We start from the raw sequence: 21386 nt of genomic DNA on the forward strand, positions 1-21386 counted from the left end.
ACTGTAATAGCCTCACTTTTAATAGTTTGCAAAACATTAGCTAGCACTAGTGTTTTGCAGTTGCAGCTTATTGGGATTTTATGCTAGACAGACAGGCATTGTTTTGATATAATAAATTAAGCATATTGTTAGTTAAGCATGTCAGCCTGCAGCCCCCACTTCTTGTCTCTCTCTCTAACTCATAGCAGATGGCTGCACTAAAGAAAAGGGCACAGAGAGGAAACCAGTTGTAAGATGTTTAAAAGTTCATTAAACATAATATATGCTTAAATGCATTTCAAAGAAGTTGTGTTGGAGTTTGTGTTTATTCTACATTTTGACACCAAGATTTTCTGATTTTACTGCAAATGTATATCGGTTCCAAATATCGGTTATCGGTCTCCTTGATTAGTAATAATCGGTATCGGCCTGAAAAAGCCATATCGGTCGATCCCTACACTATATGTCCCTCTAAGAAGCATCCTGGTGGAGAAGACACCAAGACAGTGACTTTTACCTACTTTGTACCAACTTAAAGCACGTAAATGCAGTATAAATATAATATATGATATACTTTATTGATCCCAATTTGAGAATTGTTGTCGTCACAGCAGCATGTAAACAAGGCATGATTGCACACAGTGTGACAATGAAATATAGTAGGAAATAAAGAAACGTAAACATAGGATATAATCATCTCAAAATAGTAAATACAACAGAACTAAAAAGTAACATATATGCATATCTTTAAAACTGTTACAGATGTGTATTTTGTAAATTGTATGCATGCTTCTTAGGTAACATTAAGCTGTCCTTTGGCTCTTTTCTGATTATAAAAGGTTTTGTAACACATATTGTAAAATACAATTAAATAAATCGAAAAGAAATGTTAATAAAAAATTCAAAAATGTAATGCGACAACAACCCATCTTATAGTTCTGTCACATATACACTATAAAGGGCCAATTACAGCTAACAATATGCACTTTTAATATTTCTGTGACTCCTACCTCGTCCCGCAGGTAGTCGTACTGGTTTCCTTCCTGCAGAGAAGCTGCCCAGTTCTTCTGCCTCCTCTTCATCTCCCTGTTGAACACATTCATGGAGCCTCTGCCCGCAGAAGACATCCCTCTGCAGCCGGAGATCAGGCTCCATCTGCGGCAGGAGGCAGCGGAAGGAGAGCCAGCTGTCTGGAGGAGTCTGAGGCACACTCCGGTGCTCATGGTGCCGGTTAAAAGCGAGAATTAAAGCAGAAATCTTCTGAACATCAGAGCATTGTACAACAACTGACTTCCTGCTGTCCTCCACACCGTGACCTCAGGAGGGGAGGAGGGAAACTGTGGAGCTGGATTATCATGGGCTCAATTGAAAATATGGAACTGGATTTACTGACTGGAAATGGACTAAAGAAATGGACTAAAATGTATGCTTATATTTTAATGTATGTCAAATGTGAGTACATATGTCTTCGTAAAGCGCTTGATATGTATATATACTACTATATACTTCAACTATATGTTTTTGAGTGATTCCTTAGTCCATCAAATGGCAGAAAATAGTGACAAATTTGACAGTTTCCAAGAACACCAAGTACTGTATTTTAAATTACAATTACATGAATCAAACATCATTATATATGGAAAGCTGAAACAAGAAATATAATACATATTTTCTATTGAATGACTCAACGTAAAATGTATAGAGACTTACTTTTCTGTTATTTCTTTTAGCTTTAAAGTGTTTAACCATCGGATTTCTCCGTGCGCGTTTTCCCTCCTTTGTCCCACTTCGCTTTCCTTACTAACAAAGGGGCGGGATCATAGAAAGGTCACGGAAGAGGTGCATGCTGGGAAAACACGTGTAGTGGAAGACCAGAAAGGTATGGCAACAGTTTTGTGATTATTGTTATTTTTAAACGATGTTTCAAACATATTTCTCATTATATGTTTACATATACATGCTCAGTGTTGTGTGCATTTGTCAGCTGCTGTCTGGTTTCCCCGCCATTACTGTTCATATTCACTATTTCGGACATATTGTTTACATGTTGACTGGAACCGAAGCAAAGCGCAGGATTTCTGACATTTAATCATGCATTTAACTCAGTTTTAACATTTCATTTTTAGATAGCAGAAGTCAAAACGGCTCTATATTTCTCACAGTGAAAAGACTGGGTTTATGTTGTTCATTACATGCTCACTTAGTGATCCAGTCACAGCTTCAGTAATACCTAACTATGTTAACCATTATAAGTGGTTTAAATACATTTACTTAAGTACTACACTTTAGTAATGAATGTGTTCTTTACTAGTGTTGCATGCATACTATTGGGGGGCAACAAAGTATTTGGTCAGCCACCAATTGTGCACGTTCTCCCACTTAACAAGATGAGAGAGGCCTGTAATTTTCATCCTAGGTACACTTCAACTAGGAGAGACAGAATGGGGGGGAAAGAATCCAGGAAATCACATTGTTGGATTTTTAATGAATTAATTGGTACATTTCTCGGTAAAATAAGTATTTGGTCACCTTCAAAGAAACAAGATGTCTGGCTCTCACAGACCTGTAAATTCTTCTTAAGAGCCTCCTCTGTCCTCCAACTGTATTAATGGCACCTGTTTGAACTCGTTATCAGTATAAAAGACACCTGTCCACTACCTCAAAGAGTCACACTCCAAACTCCACTATGGCCAAGACCAAAGAGCTGTCAAAGGACACCAGAAACAAAATTGTAGACCTGCACCAGGCTGGGAAGACTGCATCTGCAATAGGTAAGCAGCTTGGTGTGAAGAAATCAACTGTGGGAGCAATTATTAGAAAATGGAAGACATACAAGACCACTGATAATCTCCCTCGATCTGGGGCTCCACGCAAGATCTCACCCCGTGGGGTCAAAATGATCACAAGAACGGTGAGCAAACATCCCAGAACCACACGGGGGGACCTAGTCAATGACCTGCAGAGAGCTGGGACCAAAGTAACAAAGGCTGCCATCAGTAACACACTATGCCGCCAGGGACTCAAATCCTGCAGTGCCAGACGTGTCCCCCTGCTTAAGCCAGTACATGTCCAGGCCCGTCTGAAGTTTGCTAGAGAGCATTTAGATGATCCAGAAGAGGATTGGGAGAATGTCATATGAAACCAAAATAGAACTTTTGGTAAAAACTCAACGAGAGGTGTTTGGAGGAGAAAGAATGCTGAGTTGCATCCAAAGACCACCTACTGTGAAACATGGGGGTGGAAACATCATGCTTTGGGGCTGTGTTTCTGCAAAGGGACCAGGACGACTGATCCGTGTAAAGGAAAGAATGAATGGGGACATGTATCGTGAGATTTTGAGTGACAACCTCCTTCCATCAGCAAGGGCATTGAAGATGAAACGTGGCTGGGTCTTTCAGCATGACAATGATCCCAAACACACCGCCCCGGGCAACGAAGGAGTGGCTTCGTAAGGTCCTGGAATGGGCCAAAATACCAGCAACAGTGTGTGAAAACCTTGTGAAGACTTACAGAAAACGTTTGACCTCTGTCATTGCCAACAAAGGGTATATAATAAAGTCTTGAGATTAACTTTTTTTATTGACCAAATACTTATTTTCCACCATAATTTGCAAATAAATTCTTTAAAAATCAGACAATGGGATTTTCTGGATTTTTTTTTTTCTCTCATTTTGTCTCTCATAGTTGAGGTATACCTAGGATGAACATTACAGGCCTCTCTCATCTTTTTAAGTGGGAGAACTTGCACAATTGGTGGCTGACTAAATACTTTTTGCCCCACTGTATATGATGCTGATTTGGGTCATTCTGCAAAACAAGTACTCTTACTTCAGTTTCTAAGATTTTCAACGACATAATTACTCTGTAGCTATGTTAGTTTGGCAATAAAGAACCTTGAGTTATTTAAAGTATATTTGAATGCAGGATTTCACCTGTAACAAATAATCTTTACACCGATGTATTGCTACTTTTATTTAGGTTAATCTGTATATACACCCCCCCCCCCTTATTGTCTTCAAGTAATGGTTTATTTTGTTAAATGTAAAAGAGGGGTGTTTAAAACTCATATGACAAGCGAGACTACTTAATTATTTCCAAACCAAATTCTAAAAACAGTACAAAACATAGGTTTAAGAAACAGTTAATTGATTGTCTCAATAATCTTCAGTACATTAACCGTTTGTAGAGGATAATCAATACTAGCTAGCTTGTGTTATAACGAGGTTTATAGAAACATACATATATTTTCAGTTCTTGAATCACTGTTGTCTAGCTTTCACCATTACCTAAACCAAAATCAATACTTTTTTCCAATAACCTCTTCAGGATATGTGTAATAAAACATGCCAACATCTTAAATGTACGGCTATATAATCATAAGCTTGAACGTTTGGTGCACTAAATACACACAATCTTCTGTGATAAAGACGCTCATACACACGATATAAGAAAGAAGCGTAGTGCTTGTTGTCCATGTGACTAATCCAACAATATGTCCTTTCTCTATTGGTCAGGTGACGCGTACAGTTTGCCACCATGTCGTCCAATAAGAAGGGCGGCGATGAGCGTTTCCTCCGGGTTCAGAAGGACCCCAGGTTTTGGGAGATGCCCGAGAGAGAACGCAAGATCAAGATCGACAAGCGCTTCCAGTCCATGTTTCACGACAAGCGCTTCACGGAGAAATACACGGTGGACAAGAGAGGCCGACCCATCAACCAAACCTCCACCGAGGACCTGAAGCGCTTCTACAACGTCTCCAGCTCAGAGGACGAAGACGACGATGAGGAGGGTGTGAAGAGCAAGAAGGTGGCAGAGCGCAAGAAGAAGAAAGAAGTGAAGGAGAAGCTGGTGAAGGCGGAGAAAGAAGTGAAGAAGAAGCTGGTGAAGGTGGAGAAAGAAGTGAAGAAAGGAAAAGCAGTGAAGAGCGAAGACGTTAAAGCTAAAGGACCGCCGCCTGAACGAGGGGTCAGAGTCATAGAAGAGGGTGAGTAGATGTCTCTGAGGCTCATATTCACTGATCCAGGCTGAGGAAACGAGCACAGATTCAACTTAATAGATGAGAAGTAGGTTTACACATACAAGGAATTTGCCTTGGTGTATAAGGTGCATACATAAACACAGGTAAAGAAGAGAAAAAGTAAGAAAAACAACCAAAAAAAGATTTAAAAAAAACAACTATTATATGTTAAGATATAGAAAATAATTTACATTTAATCTGGATATCCCAAAAATCTATGTACAGTATTCTATGACAACATACTCAGAATAAAACAATAAAATATGTGCAGTATTGATATGAAAAGGGGAAAGATGTGCAGATACTAAGAGAGATAGCTCGTGTGCAAATGTGCATGCATTTCAATAGATTTCATGCAGGAGGAAACCAACAAAAAAAAACTATAAAATTGAAGCAAGAGCTTTAGATTGAAAGCCTGGTTAAAGGTGGGGTAGGTAATTCACTTCAGAAACACTTTGTATTATATTCCATGGAATGCTCTTAACATCCCGATAGCAATTAATACATGAAATGCTTTGACAATAAATACATAACAAAAATGAATCTCTGGAAGCCGTGGCGCTGTAAAAAGCACGACCAATCATCTGAGCCGGCTAAAGTAACTGGATGGCCTACCTGCCTGTCAGCCTTCCATCTGTGCACAAACTTATCTCGTGCCCTCATTGGTCATGTGCGCGTTCGTGTGTGTTGGAGGAGGGGCTCTGTAAGGAAGTCTGAAGGAAGGGGCAGATTTTTTTCCGGTTGTGTATTTTCAAATTCTAGCGCCACTCGAGCTGGTTTCTCCATTCTAACCTACCGTACTTTTAATACAATATATGATTTTGTGGTGCAACAGGTTTCAATTGTGTCCATAAGGGTCTGTTGGATGATGCAGGCAACAAGCCCAGATTCAACATTACAACTTAATTTGTTTCTGCATAGGGCTGCACGATATTGGGAAAAAATCTAATTGCGAATTTTCTGATAATATTGCAATTCGATTTGCGATATTTGTTTTTAAGCGACTCAACGGAAGTAAAATGCGGCCATATCTCCGGCTAGGAAGGTCGTATCAACGTGCTCCCGTCTCTAGCACCCGAGCTACGAGTGAAAGAACTAAACTTACAGGAAACTTCCGTTGGGTTGCTTTAAAGTCGAGCTTCAGTTTAAGATTCACCCTGTAATAGAAACATGTTATGGAGCATCACTAACCTGACTCAGATGGTTCACCAAACCATCTAAAGCTCCATTGGAAGCCATTTGGAAAAGTATTTCAAAAAGACTTGGCAGGTGATTGGATCAATCTGTCTATCACCTTCTATCATGGGCCACTTCTGATTGGTTAACAATGGCTGGTACATGTGGAGCACAGCACTTCTGATTGGTGTGGATGACTGACACACAAGAAGAAAAAAATGTTAAAAAGATCGCAGGCTTTGCGATTTAATAATCGCATCATTTAAAATCGCGATTTCGATTTTAAAATTGATTAATCATTCAGCGCTGTTTCTGTATAATGTTTTATTTGTGTATCAACATATTAGACATCAATAATAACATTGTTGGGCCGCCGCCTGAACGAAGGGTCAGAGTCATAGAAGAGTAGATATTCAGACAGAGCAAAGCAAGCACGGATACTATTAACCCCCTGAGACCCACATAGGACATTTCAGTTTTTGTATAGGTTGGTGTTTTGCCTATAAAATTGTAATTTCTTTACAGTATAATCAGGTGTTACACATCCCAGAAATCAGCACAACCTCAGCTAATGATATATGTCACTCATTAGAGACTTATATGCACTATAATAGGGGGGTATTTGACATAAATAAATAAAAAACGGAGCTTGAATCTTTGACTTATTTCATTAAAAAGAACTGCTAACCATAACATTTAGAGAAACATTCAACACAGACATTTGCACACATTTATTATCATCGTTTCAGAACTGATTAGAAGATTCTAACTGATTCTGTTCATTAGTTATGCCCAGTCTTTTGCCAGGAATTGTCATTTTTTGGAAAACCAGAACAAAAACTCTAATATTGAAGCCAGACCTCTCTCGATTGAACGCCTGGGGAAATAATGGCCCGATCCCAAACCACGCCCTACAAACAGCGTGTTTCCTGACGGACACACACGGCATTGAGTCCGGTCAGGTCGGGCAGCACGTGAAGTCAGCACCGATGCAGACTCGCTGTTCGAGGGCTTGATAGCCCACTCCCCCTCCACACTCGTTGGTTTGGAACAGCACGTGGTGGTTTGGGATTGGGCCAAAGTGTATGTTTTTGTGGTGCAACATGTTTCAGTTGTGTCCCTGAGGGTCTGTTGAGGAAACGAGCCCAGATTCAACATTACAACCTAATTTGTTTCTGTATAATGTTTTATTTGTGCATCATCAACATATTAAGCATTAATAATAACATTGTTGTTGTTTTAGTACCTGAACCGAGAACTGATCAGACATTCTTGAAGCCACTTCCTCAGATGCTGAAAGGTCAGCATATTTATGACCCTTTTTATTATTATTTCCTTCAGACGATGAAGAGGAAGATGAGGAGCCGGAAACTGCAAAGAAGGGAGACGTTGATCTGGGAGACAGCTTCACAGACGGCAGTGACGAGGATGATGATGATGATGATGATGATGATGATGAAGAGGGGAGTGATGTTGCGAGCGGATCCGATGAGGAGGAGTCCGGTTTGGATTCAGACAGCGACAGCGAGCCGGATCTGGCCCGAGGAAAAGGAAACGTAGAGACCAGCTCTGATGAAGATGATGAAGAGTATGTGAACGCCATCCTGAAGAAAGAGGAAGAGGAGATCGAACACGACTGGGGCGAGCTCGCTAAAGACGCTCTGAGGAACGACGAGGTGGGGGGGGGGGGGTTAGGGGCTGCTGGGGGGAACTCTTCTGTCTCATGTTTAAAAAAGGATATATGTTTATTGTCGTCATGCAAAGTACTCTCACCGCAGTGTCTCTATTTTAGAGGAGACATGTCTTCATTTAAAAACGGCACATCCCATATCACTTTAGTCTCGATTATCACGACCAAATATAATTACATTCGTTATTATTTTAACCTTTATATAGCATTTTGTCTACATAATGCAACAGCTGTATTTCTGATTATCATTTTATTTTTAAAAAACAAGTGCAATACTTTCTATAAACTAAATACAAAAGTGATTGATGCAAGAACATTGATTTCCATTAGTTTTATTTCATTGAGTGCAGGAAACTAGGCAAAAAAGCATTAATTGTCTGTCTCCATGAGAGTGTCTGTAATTTGGCGACACAGCTTGGTATAGACTTAATATTAGAGCTGAAGTTCAACTTAAAAAAACTCACACCCTTCCAACATGTACACCTTTTACATTAACACTGCTATAAACACACACATCTGAACACATAACAAGCTGAACATCTCCCTCGTGATGCCGAGGTGTTAACACTCATTCACTGTGTGTGTGTGTGTGTGTGTCAGGTTTTCTGCGCGGCTGGGCGTCTGCAACATGGACTGGGATCGGATGAAAGCCAAAGACCTGCTGGCTCTGTTCAACTCCTTCCTCCCTAAAGGAGGTGCCGTGCTCTCTGTCAAGGTAACACCGTTTATAAGCCACACTAGATGTACAATAAAGTGTGTGATATATATATATATATATATATATATATATATATATATACATATACAGAAAAATATAAAAGGTGAACAATAAATAAATATAGAATATAATTGGGAGGGAGCAGCTAGTGCACAGCGGCCGGGGAGCAATGGGAGTGGGAAGGGGGGTGTCCGGTGCCTTGCTCAAGGGCACCACGGCAGGGCAGGAGGTGAACTGGGACCTCTCCAAGTAGCAGTCCACACTCCATATTTTAGGTCTGGTCAGGGACTTGAACCGGCGATCCTATGGACTGAGCCACTGCCGGATGTAAATATGTAATATATATGCATATGTCATCAAATCAAATAAAATCAAGTTTTATTTAAATAGCACATTTATAAACGATTTGTGGTCGAGCCAAAGTGCTGTACATATAATAAAAATAGCCTACAGTAGAGACACTTTACAGCAAATACAACAGCACAGATTGTTCAGAATATCAGTATGACAATACGACACCCTCTGTCCTTAGACCCTCTGTCCTTAGACCCTCACATCGTACAAGGAAACACTTCCGAAGAAAAACCCACAGTTTAAAGGGAACATGGAGAAACTTCAGGGAGAGCAGCAGAGGAGGGATCCCTCTCCCAGGACGGACAGACGTGCAATAGATGCCGTGTGTAAATCGAAGAGATAATACATTTTACAGCATATAGACCGAATGTTAGGAAATGCATGTGTCTGTAATAAGAAGATGAATCATCACTATTAATGCCGCTAACTTACACAATAAACGGCACACATATCACACACAGCATGTATCACAAGCTAACACACAGCATGTAGCACACGCTAACACACAGCATGTAGCACAAGCTAACACATAGCATGTAGCACAAGCTAACACACAGCATGTAGCGCAAGCTAACACACAGCATGTAGCACACGCTAACACACAGAATGTAGCACAAGCTAACACACAGCATGTATCACAAGCTAACACACAGCATGTAGCACAAGCTAACACACAGCATGTAGCACAAGCTAACACATAGCATGTAGCACAAGCTAACACACAGCATGTTGCACACACTAACACACAGCATGTAGCACAAGCTAACACATAGCATGTAGCACAAGCTAACACATAGCAGCTAGCACAAGCTAACACATAGCATGTAGCACAAGCTAACACATAGCAGCTAGCACAAGCTAACACATAGCATACACACATACACACACATTACATGCAGTTCAACCACACACAATTGCACAAACAACCAGCAAAAACGTACCTCGTAGGCTGCTAGTCACCTAGAGGGGCAGAGCACTTAGGCTGCACCTTTTCCTTTAGTTTTCTTTTAACATCCAGAAAGATCACTAGAACACTGCGTTGCTCTGGAGTTGCGATTGCCAAGTACAGCGATTAATAAAACCGGTGTAACGCATATAACACCGCAGATTAGTTCCGCCTCTATTAGCGTTGCACATTAAAGATAGGAACCAAAATACAGAGTGTGGAGCAAATGAATGACAGAGAAAATGAAGACCGTTACAGATGGCATCTTTTCAAAGTGGATAAAGTCTAAATAAGGGCACTTTTTAAACAGGTGAATGTTGTCCGTCGGAGCATTAAACAGCAATGCATTATGGGTTTTATTGTAGATCTTCCCGTCAGAGTTCGGGAAGCAGCGTCTGAAGGGCGAGGAGACGCAGGGACCGATGGAGCTCAAAGCTCTTCCCGACGACTCGGAGGACGACAACGAGGAGGAGAGGTAACACACAGCGCGGTTTTATCGCTGAGACTGACATTAATATAAATCATATATTTTAATCAGTCAGCTCACACAAATCATCAGCTTTATATTCTGCTGCTGGATATTTTAACCTATAATTATACTTCAATATTTGATTAATATTTTGTATTGGCTCATAATCTCAATCTCAAAAGTAACTAGTAACTGAAACTAGGAGAATATGTAGTCGAGTTACTTTACACCAATGGAAAGTACAGCGATTAATAGGTATAATTCAGATTATGTTAGCTTTGATATATGTATGGTCTTGATTTGTTTTTGTGTGTATTGTATGCACTTAACGATGCTTTAAATACACCATAACAAAAATTGTGTGTGTGTGTGTGTGTGTGTGTGTGTGTGTGTGTGTGTGTGTGTGTGTGTGTGTGTGTGTGTGTGTGTGTGTGTGTGTGTGTGTGTGTGTGTGTGTGTGTGTGTGTGTGTGTGTGTGTGTGTGTGGTGTGTGTGTGTGTGTGTGTGTGTGTGTGTGTGTGTGTGTGTGTGTGTGTGTGTGTGTGTGTGTGTGTGTGTGTGTGTGTGTGTGTGTGTGTGTGTGTGTGTGTGTGTGTGTGTGGTGTCCTCTCAGAGGTTACAGGGAGAAGATGCGTGATTACCAGTTCAAGCGGCTGAAGTATTTCTACGCCGTTGTTCAGTGCGATACTACGGACACCGCTGCAAAGATCTACGAGGAGTGCGACGGCTACGAGTACGAGAGCAGCTGCTCGGTGCTGGACCTACGGTGAGAAGAGGAGGAACAGTTCAGATCTAACTCGCTGAAAAAACAATGATTCTGTTGGGAAAATACTGAGAGTCCTCTTCCAGGATGAGAGCAATATGATAACAGAGGTATCCCAACTGCAGCTGTGTTCATGACAGGATGTGTGATTACCGAGAAGAGCATCAGGACTGTTTGAGGCAGATGATAGCTATGTGATGAACATGATGACTCAGCCTCTATGGAGATAGACATCAAGCATGCTCATTTCTGACGTGGAGCTGATCTGAACTAAACATTGAATACTGCTTTATATTCCTCCATCTTGAGTGTGAGGGTTTTGAGAGAAAGTCAGAATTTTTTGAAAAAGTCAGAATTTTTTGAAAAAGTCAGAATTTAGAGATTTTGAGAAAAAGTCAACATTTTGAGAAAAAGTCAGAATTTAGAGAAAAAGTCAGAATTTAGAGATTCTGAGAAAAATTCAAAATTTTGAGTAAAAGTCAGAATTGAGAGAAAAAGTCAGAATTTAGAGATTTTGAGAAAAAGTCAACATTTTGAGTAAAAGTCAGAATTTAGAGAAAAAGTCAGAAATTAGAGATTTTGAGAAAAAAGTCAGAATTTTGACATTTTCAGAAAAAAGCCAACTTTTTCAGAAAAAACTCAGTATTTTGAACATGACAGGATGTATGATTACCTATAAGAACCGGTATTCCTCCATCTTGTGACTGTGTAACTCCCTCTCTTGGATATCAGCATGTGAAGGACACTGCTCAGGAACTAGTTGATGCTCTGTATGTGATGACTCCTTCCATTCTGGAGAGGATCACAAATACATCCTGATAGTGAAGCTCAAGCCGGTGACCAGTGATATCGTTCTAACCCTTTTAGGTTTATTCCTGAGGGAGTAACGTTTGACGATGAGCCCAAAGACGTGGCGACGGATGTGAACCTCGCAGTGTACACTCCCAAAGTCTTCACCTCCTCCGCCAACGCTACGTCAAAGGTAAGAAGACTCAGAGTTACTGTAGTAGAAAATACTGCATGGAGAAGTCAGAAGGAAAGGGCAACAGAGCGATTCACTGTAATGTAAAATATTGAGAAACTCTTAAAACTGTCTTGGTTTTAATTTGATGGCCTAAGCATTTAATGGGTTTTTCAACGACTATCTTCCTGACTTTCGTAGAGTAAAGTAAGTGTTGCACAGATATTTCAACATAATCGGCAGGGCTTTCAGTGTTAACGTCACATGTGTTCAACCTTCAGGTGCAGCTGACGTGGGACGAGACGGACAACGAGCGAGTGACGGCTCTGGAGAGAAACTTCAACAAAGACGAGCTGCTGGCCATGGACTTTAAAGCGTACCTGGCCTCCTCCAGTGAGGAAGAGGAGGAGGGAGGAGGGTTTGTGTTTGGAGAGCCGGAGAGTGAAGACGATGACTCGGCAGCAGAAGAGGGTGAGACGGCAACTCAAGACGCATTCATGTGCAGGAAACTCGGGGATCATTTCTGTCCCTGAAGCATGAGACTGTTAAACTCTTGTGAAGTGTCACCTCTACACACTGCTGATTGATACGGTTTGTCGGGGCATACAAGGTGTGTCCTCACACACCACCTCGAGGTACCCATCAACTCCCTTCTTTCTATACTACCTCCATTCATCAGTTTACATTATGTATCTTTACCTGTTAGTGTATCCCTTTTAGATGTCACAGTTAATGAACACGCCTCTGAAACCTTTGGGATGTAATACCCGTAAAGCACTGCCGCCGTATTTCAGATCAAACGATCCTGGCGACCTCCAATATGACTTGCCTTTTTCTGCAACAGAGTTGACCAGGAGGCCTATGAGGATCTTAGTTTCCTTTCACAAGTGTGAAGAGGCAGTTTTATTTATACGCTTTACAAGTTATATCACACCACACAAAATAATAAGTTTTGCTCGCATGTATCTTTACATCGAACCTAGTTTTTTGCTCGGGTGTATCTTTACTAGGGTTGCAAAGGGGCGGAACATTTCCGGTACATTTCCATGGGAAGTTAAGCTGGGGAATTTTGGAAATATTCCATATTGGAATTCATGGAACTAACTGGGAATTGAGGGTAATGTAATCAAGTTGTGTCATATCCAAGCATAAATATAAACATTTTGTTTTGTCATAAGAAAACATCCATTCAAAATGATACAATTAAAAAAACATGACATTTCAACAGATTTATTTGTAAGTAGAACAGAACAAGTTTTAATTATTTTATTGAACAATCATTTGTTTAATTGAAGAACAAAAACATGAATGTTGAGTTAAATATGACTCATTCCCAGGGGCGGACTGGGACTAAAAATCAGCCCGGGACTCCGCCGGCCCGACCCCGGTACCGCAAGTAAATACCGCTAGTAAATTGTCGACGGGGGGTGCTAGTGACTTATCCGACCGGCTCACTTCAGTACCGGCCCATCGGGATTCGTCCCGAACTTCCCGATGGCCAGTCCGTCACTGTTCATTCCTCATAAAAAAAAAAGAACAAAAAAATGGGTGTGGTCTCAATAGCCATGCTGTAATCAGTGTGCTATGGGCATGTGATGGAGGAATGGCATGGATATTCAAGTGCACTTGAAGGGCATCGGTTTGTTTTATTCAAGATTATGCTAAAATATACTTTCCCCAACTATATTTAAGTTCCCTATAAAGAGCCAACCTTCCATTTTGAAAATTCCCAGTTTATTCCCATTAATTCCCGTTAATTCCTGTAAATTCCCATGGAAAGTTTCCATCTTTGAAAATTCCCGGAATTTTGCAACCCTAATCTTTACATCAAACCTAATTGGCAGAAATACAAAAATAATAGATATGTTTTGCTCGGATATATATTATATCTGATCCGTCTAGGTTTTGCTGTACTACTAGTTAGCGTTAGCCAGTTTGTTCAGTCTTTTTCAAGAGCTGCTAGGTTGTTCAGTCTTTTTCCGTCTCCCGGGTGTCCTTTGTAGCATCTTCCATCATGACCATCTATGACATTTTCGTTCCAATCCGGCCCATGCGCTTCCCGATTTGTCTCGGACTTCTCCACAGCATTCCTCTCTTTCTGGGTCTGTTAGCATATACATGTTTCCACATCCGTCATCGGTGACAGCAAAATATGAGCTGTTGGTTTTGGAACATGTCACTTGGAGGCTTTTGATTCCCTCCCTTGTGTTGAATTCTCTGTCACCTTTATTCTGCCACATCATTGCTGAACGGTTATGTAGCGCTCGGTGCCGGTTTTCATCATACTCCCAGATGTAAGTTAGGTGGGGGAAACCTCTTTCCCCATAGCGGAATCCCGCGAGAGTGTCCCAGTTATTTGAATTGGAGAAGTACCTGATGCAGCGCTTGTATCCACGGGTGGGACTATGGGTGCACAGCACTGCTCTTCCTTTGGTTCGTTCACCATTCGGGTGCCAGTTATCCCAATCCTTCTTTTCTGGGAGAACGAACGGGTTGTTCTGGCTTCGGAAATCATTTTCCTCTGAAACCTTTTTCATCAGAGGTTTCGAGGCATCCCTTACTTGTATATGCATGGGAGGCAGAGATGTTCACAAGTCTTTTTTTGCAAGTCTCAAGTCTTTGGTCACGAGTCCAAGTCAAGTCTCAAGTCTCTAAAAAATAAAAGTCTCATGTCTCTTCTGGTTGTAATCAGCCTTCTATCGTCTGCTGCTATCCAGTCTGTTAAGAATACTGCACAGCTATATCTAAGAAATTCAAAGCATGTACTGTGTTATTATCACTCCTATATCTATTAGCATACAGTATCAGTACTGATTAGTTGTTTGTTATATGATCACTTTAAACAGGCTATTGCAATGCTATATGAGGAAAAACATCACACTTTAGCTAAATGCAAACAACTTGTAAGCAAAACACTTCAGAATCAGAAATCAGTATCACAAATACAAAGCTAGTAGCAAGCTAAGTTAGCATTACATAGCTGATGCTGAGCTAAACATGTTTGCTAACCGTCCATATGCGTTAATGTGACTGACCTCTCCGGGTGAGTTCAAGTGCCTGATGAAATCCGACGTTGTTGCGCCAGCATCCTTGATTTTGATATTGCAGACTTTGCAGTGTGCGCTCCTTTTGTTGGTGCCGCCGGCGTTTTGTTCGAAGTTTTTGTAGTTGAACCTAATTACAAGCGGTACAGCCGCAGGTGTGCAGCCGGTCGCCATGGTGTTACTACGAGGTAGTAACAGAGGCGCGCACGTCTGCGTAATGAGCCCGGCTAAAGTAACTGGATGGCCTGCCTGCCTGTCAGCCTTCCATCTGGGCACAGACTGATCTCGTGCCCTCATTGGTCATGTGCGCGTTCGTGTGTGTTGGAGGAGGCGGGCTCTATAAGGAAGTAGCAGCCTCTAGCAGATTTTCTCCGGTTGTGTATTTTCAAATTCTAGCGATCTCGAGCCGGTTTCTCTCAAATGTACCTACCCCACCTTTAATACGCCAAAAATAGAAAACACAATGATTGTTCACGAGTCCCAACACACGAGTCCAAGTCGAGTCTGAAGTCTCTGTGTGTGCGACTTAAGTGCGACTCGAGTCTGAGTCGCAGACTCGAGTCCCCATCTCTGATGGGAGGTTCTTCCTTGTCCAGCCATTTCCCGTATGCCGGACACCTTTCTTTTGGGCAGATGAAGTAGTCACCTCCCCATGTGCCTATCACCCACCCTGGCGGGACATTGTGTGATATTCCTACGGGCACCCCGGCACAGAGTCCTGCATGGGTCTGATTTTCAAGACTGAAAAAATACCACCCGCAAATCACTTTTTTTGCGGGTCACCCGTTGGGTACCCGCGGGTGCAGGACTCTCCTGCCCATGAAGCGCATCGCTTTGCGTCTGCTGGGTCACATTTCTTGTTTGTCTCGTCTCGTCACCTTTTCTTCATCTTTGTGGGGAGGCTGCTCAACATCTTCTAGTGGTTGAGCCGCGGCTTCTTGAATCGTCTCAGGTAGTGGGGCCTTGGTTCCAGGGTCATCTCTTCTTTGAGGAACGGTGTATTCCATATTCACTTGGATTCGTTTACTAGGCGGCTCACCCTGGCTAGAGCTCTTGATGTTTGATGTGTTTTCTCGTTTCTTTTAGCGGACATTCAGAAGATTTGTGCGCCTCTGCCCTTTTCCCTTTTGACTCGGAAGACATGTGCTACCAAGCAAGCGTACTCGACATTGAGAAACACCCCTGGTCTCCCCTCCCCCCACGGGAACTCCACCTTTCTCAAAGAATATGTACACTAACACTTGAACCTGAACACACACATGCACGTGTGCAATATGTGGTGTCATGTGTTTTGGGCCATCAAATAAAACTACAACAGGATTGTACGGTTATGACTTATGAGTGCATTACAAGTTAGTTATATCCAATATTGGATGATGGTAAACATTTTTTGGTGTTTTGGACTGAAATAAGTCATGGGTCAAAATTGACCCGCGAACAGCTTTCGAACACAAGGGTTGAACAAGTATTTTGCAAGTTGCATTGTTGGAGGAGCCTGGGATGTAAGACCTTTATTCGACAACACTACGTACGCTCACAATATATCCTTTTGAATCCAGAAAATAAAAGCTGCTTATATTTAGTGGAAATTCATTCAAATCTGTGGGTTGTAGCAACAACATTGTTTATTTGAAGCAACACCAATACGTTATAATTGTCTCTTTTTGTTTCTAGTTGTAGCTCAGAAGAAACCGGAGAAGGTGGTAGAGGAGAAGAAGGAGAAGAAGAAGAATAAAAGCGAGGAGCAGATCTCGAAGTACAGAGAGCTGCTGAAAGGCATCCAGGAGAAAGAGAGGAAGCTTCACGAGGAGAAGGACATGGGGATGGAGATCACCTGGGTGCCAGGTACGAGGAGAGCTTCTTATCTCCACTGGGTTTACCCTATGCATTGTTTATTAAAGGGGTTTCTGAAAAGAGTAGAAGTTGTCTTATTTGCAGTGGCGACTGGTCATTAGGGGCACAGCGCCACCTAGTGTCAGCAGAAAGTATTAAAATAATAATTACAAATAATGCAAAAAAAGACATCTTAAAATATATTTTACGATCATGTTTAATCATCTGATTCGTCTGCACATTGCTGTTATAGTCTGTGTTCTTCTGATTAGTTTCTACAGTGTGCCTATTGAGCGGTTTTGAGTGACGTGGGTCAAGCCCCTCTCACTGTCTAAGTGAATGGAAGCTGTAAAAATTACACTGCGCATGCTCAGTCTTTTTCTATTCAATGTGTGCGGCAAAAAAATATTCACCTAACCCTCCATACCCAAATCTCTAAAAACGGGGCTACAACGGAGCTGATCTAGATTTGTGTCCGATATGACGTAATATCTGAAATGTGGACCCACGGCCCAATCAGAAACTTTGCTATCAGAAACGTTGCTATCAGAAACAATGCCCGACTGTTTTGGACGTAATATGGTCGGTGTTTACATTAGCATCGCTAACACTCAGAGCTAACCTGTGCTGGAGAGCATGCGTGTGAAGAAGCAGGAAGTAAAAAGGAACTCACCTTGTGGTATAACCGACAAGAGAGAAAGCCTTTGAGCTCCAGACTGTTTCAGAGAGAGTCCTTGATAATCCATGATATGGCGTTTCATCACCGCAGCATTTAGTTTAGACAGTAGCTGCCGGGTCCCGCATGAGCTCAGACGAAGACGAAGAGATTATCAATAATCTCTTTAAGCTTGATACCCAAAATCAGCACTTTTGAAACAGGAAGTGAAATAGAGGGACATGAGGCATGGCTAGAATGGGTGACTTGTTTGGTATTTTGAGCAAAACACTTCATAGACATGTTTTCAATATATATTTATATATCGGAGACCTATGCTATTGCCTACAAATAGCACGATAGGTGACCTTTAAAATAAAAACTAATTTAGAAACGTTTAGAAAATAAAGAAAAGAGAAATATCTGCAAGAAATATAAATATACACAAGTACGCAAACAAATCCTAAATTGAGATCAATAAAGTACATCTTCTCTTAACTTACAGCATATATATATATATATTACAAATGACTCAATGAGATGCGCAGTATATTAACATTTGAAGTGAACGTTGTGCTGTTTTAAGGAGGTACCGTTTTACAGAAATGTGCAATATATATATATATATATATATATATATATACAAAGCATTGGCAAGCTTCACAGTATTACAATGAACAAGATGTGCGTTGCTTTGATGAATAAATGTTCCTTTAGTTGTTAAAGTGTGATATCCTTCGACCTGCTCAAACGATGCATCTATCGGTGTATGGGTCAGAGTAAACACTAGATGTTGTGAAACCCTTCAGTCAGCAGCAGTTATGAGCTGTCTTTAGGTTACTACATGTGTGTGTGATGTGTGTTGCAGGGCTGAAGGAGTCGACGGAGCAGCTGGTGAAGAAGAAACTGGAGGGGAAGGAAACCCTGACGCCGTGGGAGGGCTTCCTGGAGAAGAAGAAGGAGAAGAAGAAGCAGAAGAAAACCAAGAAGAAGGAGGTGAGTCGACCTGCCGACACAGCACTGGAATCAAAGACTGTTGAACACCTGACCTTTAGAAAAAACATCCAGAACATTCATCTGTTTTCAACTTATATATATCAATATTCCAATTACTCGTATATAGACTATTCTGCACTATTTCTCCTATATTTCTTTTTTATGTAGTTGCACTATTGTATCTGTGTTATTGTGTTGCACTGTTGGAGGAGCCTGTGACCTCATCGTCATAACTACACTGTTGCTATGACGATACACGCATGACGATAAAAGCCTTGAATCTCCTTGAAAGGTTAGATACTCTCAGTATATTAGAAATAAGGCGGCTTCAATTCCCTTATTGATAAGTAACTTCCTTACCAGTGGTCATTATATGGTCGTCGCTTTTCTAGCACTGACTGAAATAATCCTCAGTCACAACTCGGCCAATCAGAAAGCAGCAAATCTGTCTGTAGGAACTCAACTAACTCCTAACGACATTTCAGTTTCCCCTAATGGTGTCTATCGTAGTTTTCTTCATCAGTTTTATACATTTGCTCTCCTCAGGGCGAGGAGGATGAGGAGGCTCTCAGTGACGACGAGCTTCCTCCAGACGTCGATCTCAACGACCCGTTCTTCGCCGAGGAGCTCAACGCTGCAGGTAATCAAAACGTATATATTACATAAAAAATACGTCTGTCAAAAAAGGGGTTTGCAGTTGTTTTACAAAGAGCTGTGTTCATACGGTGTGTTTTATTATTACCTTGGGACGCTATAAGAGACGACTTCTTGTGTATTTAGTTTCTAAGAGAAGATGGAACTTTAGTGTGTGTTGCAGCCGCATAAAGCAGGTGATACTTAGGACGAGGGGTGTCACAATACACCCGTATTCTCGATACAAATCATATTTAATATAAAATAAAATTGTTATATCATGTTACTGATCCATCGGATAATAAATATATGCTTTTGTATAGTTCAGGTTTCTTACGGTCATTAGAAACCTGGAAATTCAAAATGCTAAGTTTTGGAAAAGTCATGGAAATGTAACTAAAGTTGCATCAAATATATTTTATCTAATCGCCAACATAGTAATACTATAATGATAATAAATACTGTATAGTAATGAAACGTAAAATGGCATTTAACTGACGAGGTGTTTTGCTGGTGAGAGATTTTAGTTGCTTTAGCGTGTGGAAGCTAGCAAGCCGATTTGATTTGTTTTAGATAGTACGACATGTTTCATATGCAGACCTTATTTTCCTGTTCCATGTTCAAATAAACCATTTTCAGTGGAACCGCTGAGAAAGAGTAATGTTTTTGGTCATGGAGAAGTCATGGAAAATCATTGGTGAAAAAGTGTATGAACCCTGACCGCTGAGGTTACAGATTCTCTCCCCACATTTGTCAAAAAAGAGACGATAAAAAATGTCCTGCCACCAAATGTAAAGTTTTCTTCATTTGGCCGGGATAATCGTTTAGTGAACATCCGATATCTACTCTGAAAGGTTTGGTATCAGTGTTGTTTGATGTGTCCGCAGACAAGCAGAAGACGCAGAAGACACAGAAGGGGAGGAATAGGAAGAAGAAGAAGGAGGAGGAGCGCACACCAGAGGAGGAAGAGGAGCTGCAGAAACAAAAGGTCAGAGTTCAAATCCAACAGTTCCACAGCGGCTCGTCACATCTGTGGTGAAGGAAGCACACTCTGTCATGATGCTAAACGTGTGTGTGTGTGTGTGTGTGTGTGTGTGTGTGTGTGTGTGTGTGTGTGTGTGTGTGTGTGTGTGTGTGTGTGTGTGTGTGTGTGTGTGTGTGTGTGTGTGTGTGTGTGTGTGTGTGTGTGCGCGCAGGCGGAGATGGCCCTGCTGATGGAGGACGACGATGACGAGTCGAAACACAAACACTTCAACTACGACAAGATCGTGGAGGTGCAGAACCTGAGCAAGCAGAAGAAGAAGAAGCTGCTGAAGAAGAAGGGCGAGGAGAAGCTGGAGGGAGACGAGTTCCAGGTCTGTGTAGAGAGTTCATCGTGGGGTGGGATGTAGTCTGGGTAAAGACGGCTGCAGGAGAACTCTAAAAGTTACATTCTGAAAAGTCATGTCGGGACCCACATGGCAAAACATATTTATCCACTTTCGCTGGAGTTGTAATTATTACATTATTATTATTATTATTATTATTATTGGTACATCAGGTTTCATAGAGCCAAAACATTTCAAGTGCTACTCGACTGGCCTCAGATAAGCCAGTCCTTTGTTAGTATAGAAGTGCTTTGTTAGTATAGAAGTGGACTACTTCACACGATAAAACACCACTAATCCCTCTCCCTTCCCCTCGGTGCGTCCAGGTGGACGTTAAAGACCCTCGTTTCCAGGCCATGTTCACGTCCCACCTGTTCAACCTGGACCCCTCCAACCCCAGCTACAAGAAGACCAAAGCCACACAGAGCATCCAGGTGGAGAAGCAGAGGAGGCGAGAGGAGGAGCAGCGGCGCACCGAGGAGGAACTCAGCGCTCAGAGCCTCCCCAAACCACAGGGGGAGAAACGGGAGAATGAGTCCGAGGGCGCCGAGACCACCTCGAAGAAAGCAGTCGACCCCAGTCTGTCTCTGCTCATCAAGTCCATCAAAAGCAAAACGGAGCAGTTTCAGGCCCGGAAGAAGCAGAAGCTCCTGTAGGACCGAGACTCTTCCAACATCAGAGAGAAAGTGGACAGCTGTGTGTATTCCTTTTGTGTGTGTACAGGACGACGAGTGTGAGAGGAGGAACTGTGCACACTTTTAGTAAAACGTAATCCTGCTACATCA

The 21386-nt window shown here is 41.7% G+C and overlaps 1 protein-coding gene across 1 annotated transcript; it reads left to right on the forward strand.

Moving 5' to 3' along the window:
* The first annotated feature begins 1799 nt into the window (after positions 1-1799).
* LOC117450706 (ESF1 homolog) lies at positions 1800-21386 on the forward strand. The gene is made up of 14 exons (XM_034088627.1): positions 1800-1858; positions 4494-4963; positions 7514-7862; positions 8463-8577; positions 10246-10355; positions 10963-11115; positions 11980-12094; positions 12355-12544; positions 16792-16962; positions 18474-18601; positions 19148-19241; positions 20122-20222; positions 20431-20589; positions 20928-21386. Exons 2-14 carry the CDS (start codon positions 4516-4518, stop codon positions 21255-21257), a joined length of 2463 nt encoding a protein of 820 aa, XP_033944518.1. The 5' UTR covers positions 1800-1858; positions 4494-4515; the 3' UTR covers positions 21258-21386.

Source organism: Pseudochaenichthys georgianus, chromosome 1, assembly GCF_902827115.2.
Source record: "Pseudochaenichthys georgianus chromosome 1, fPseGeo1.2, whole genome shotgun sequence".
In the NCBI taxonomy this organism is placed as follows: domain Eukaryota; kingdom Metazoa; phylum Chordata; class Actinopteri; order Perciformes; family Channichthyidae; genus Pseudochaenichthys; species Pseudochaenichthys georgianus.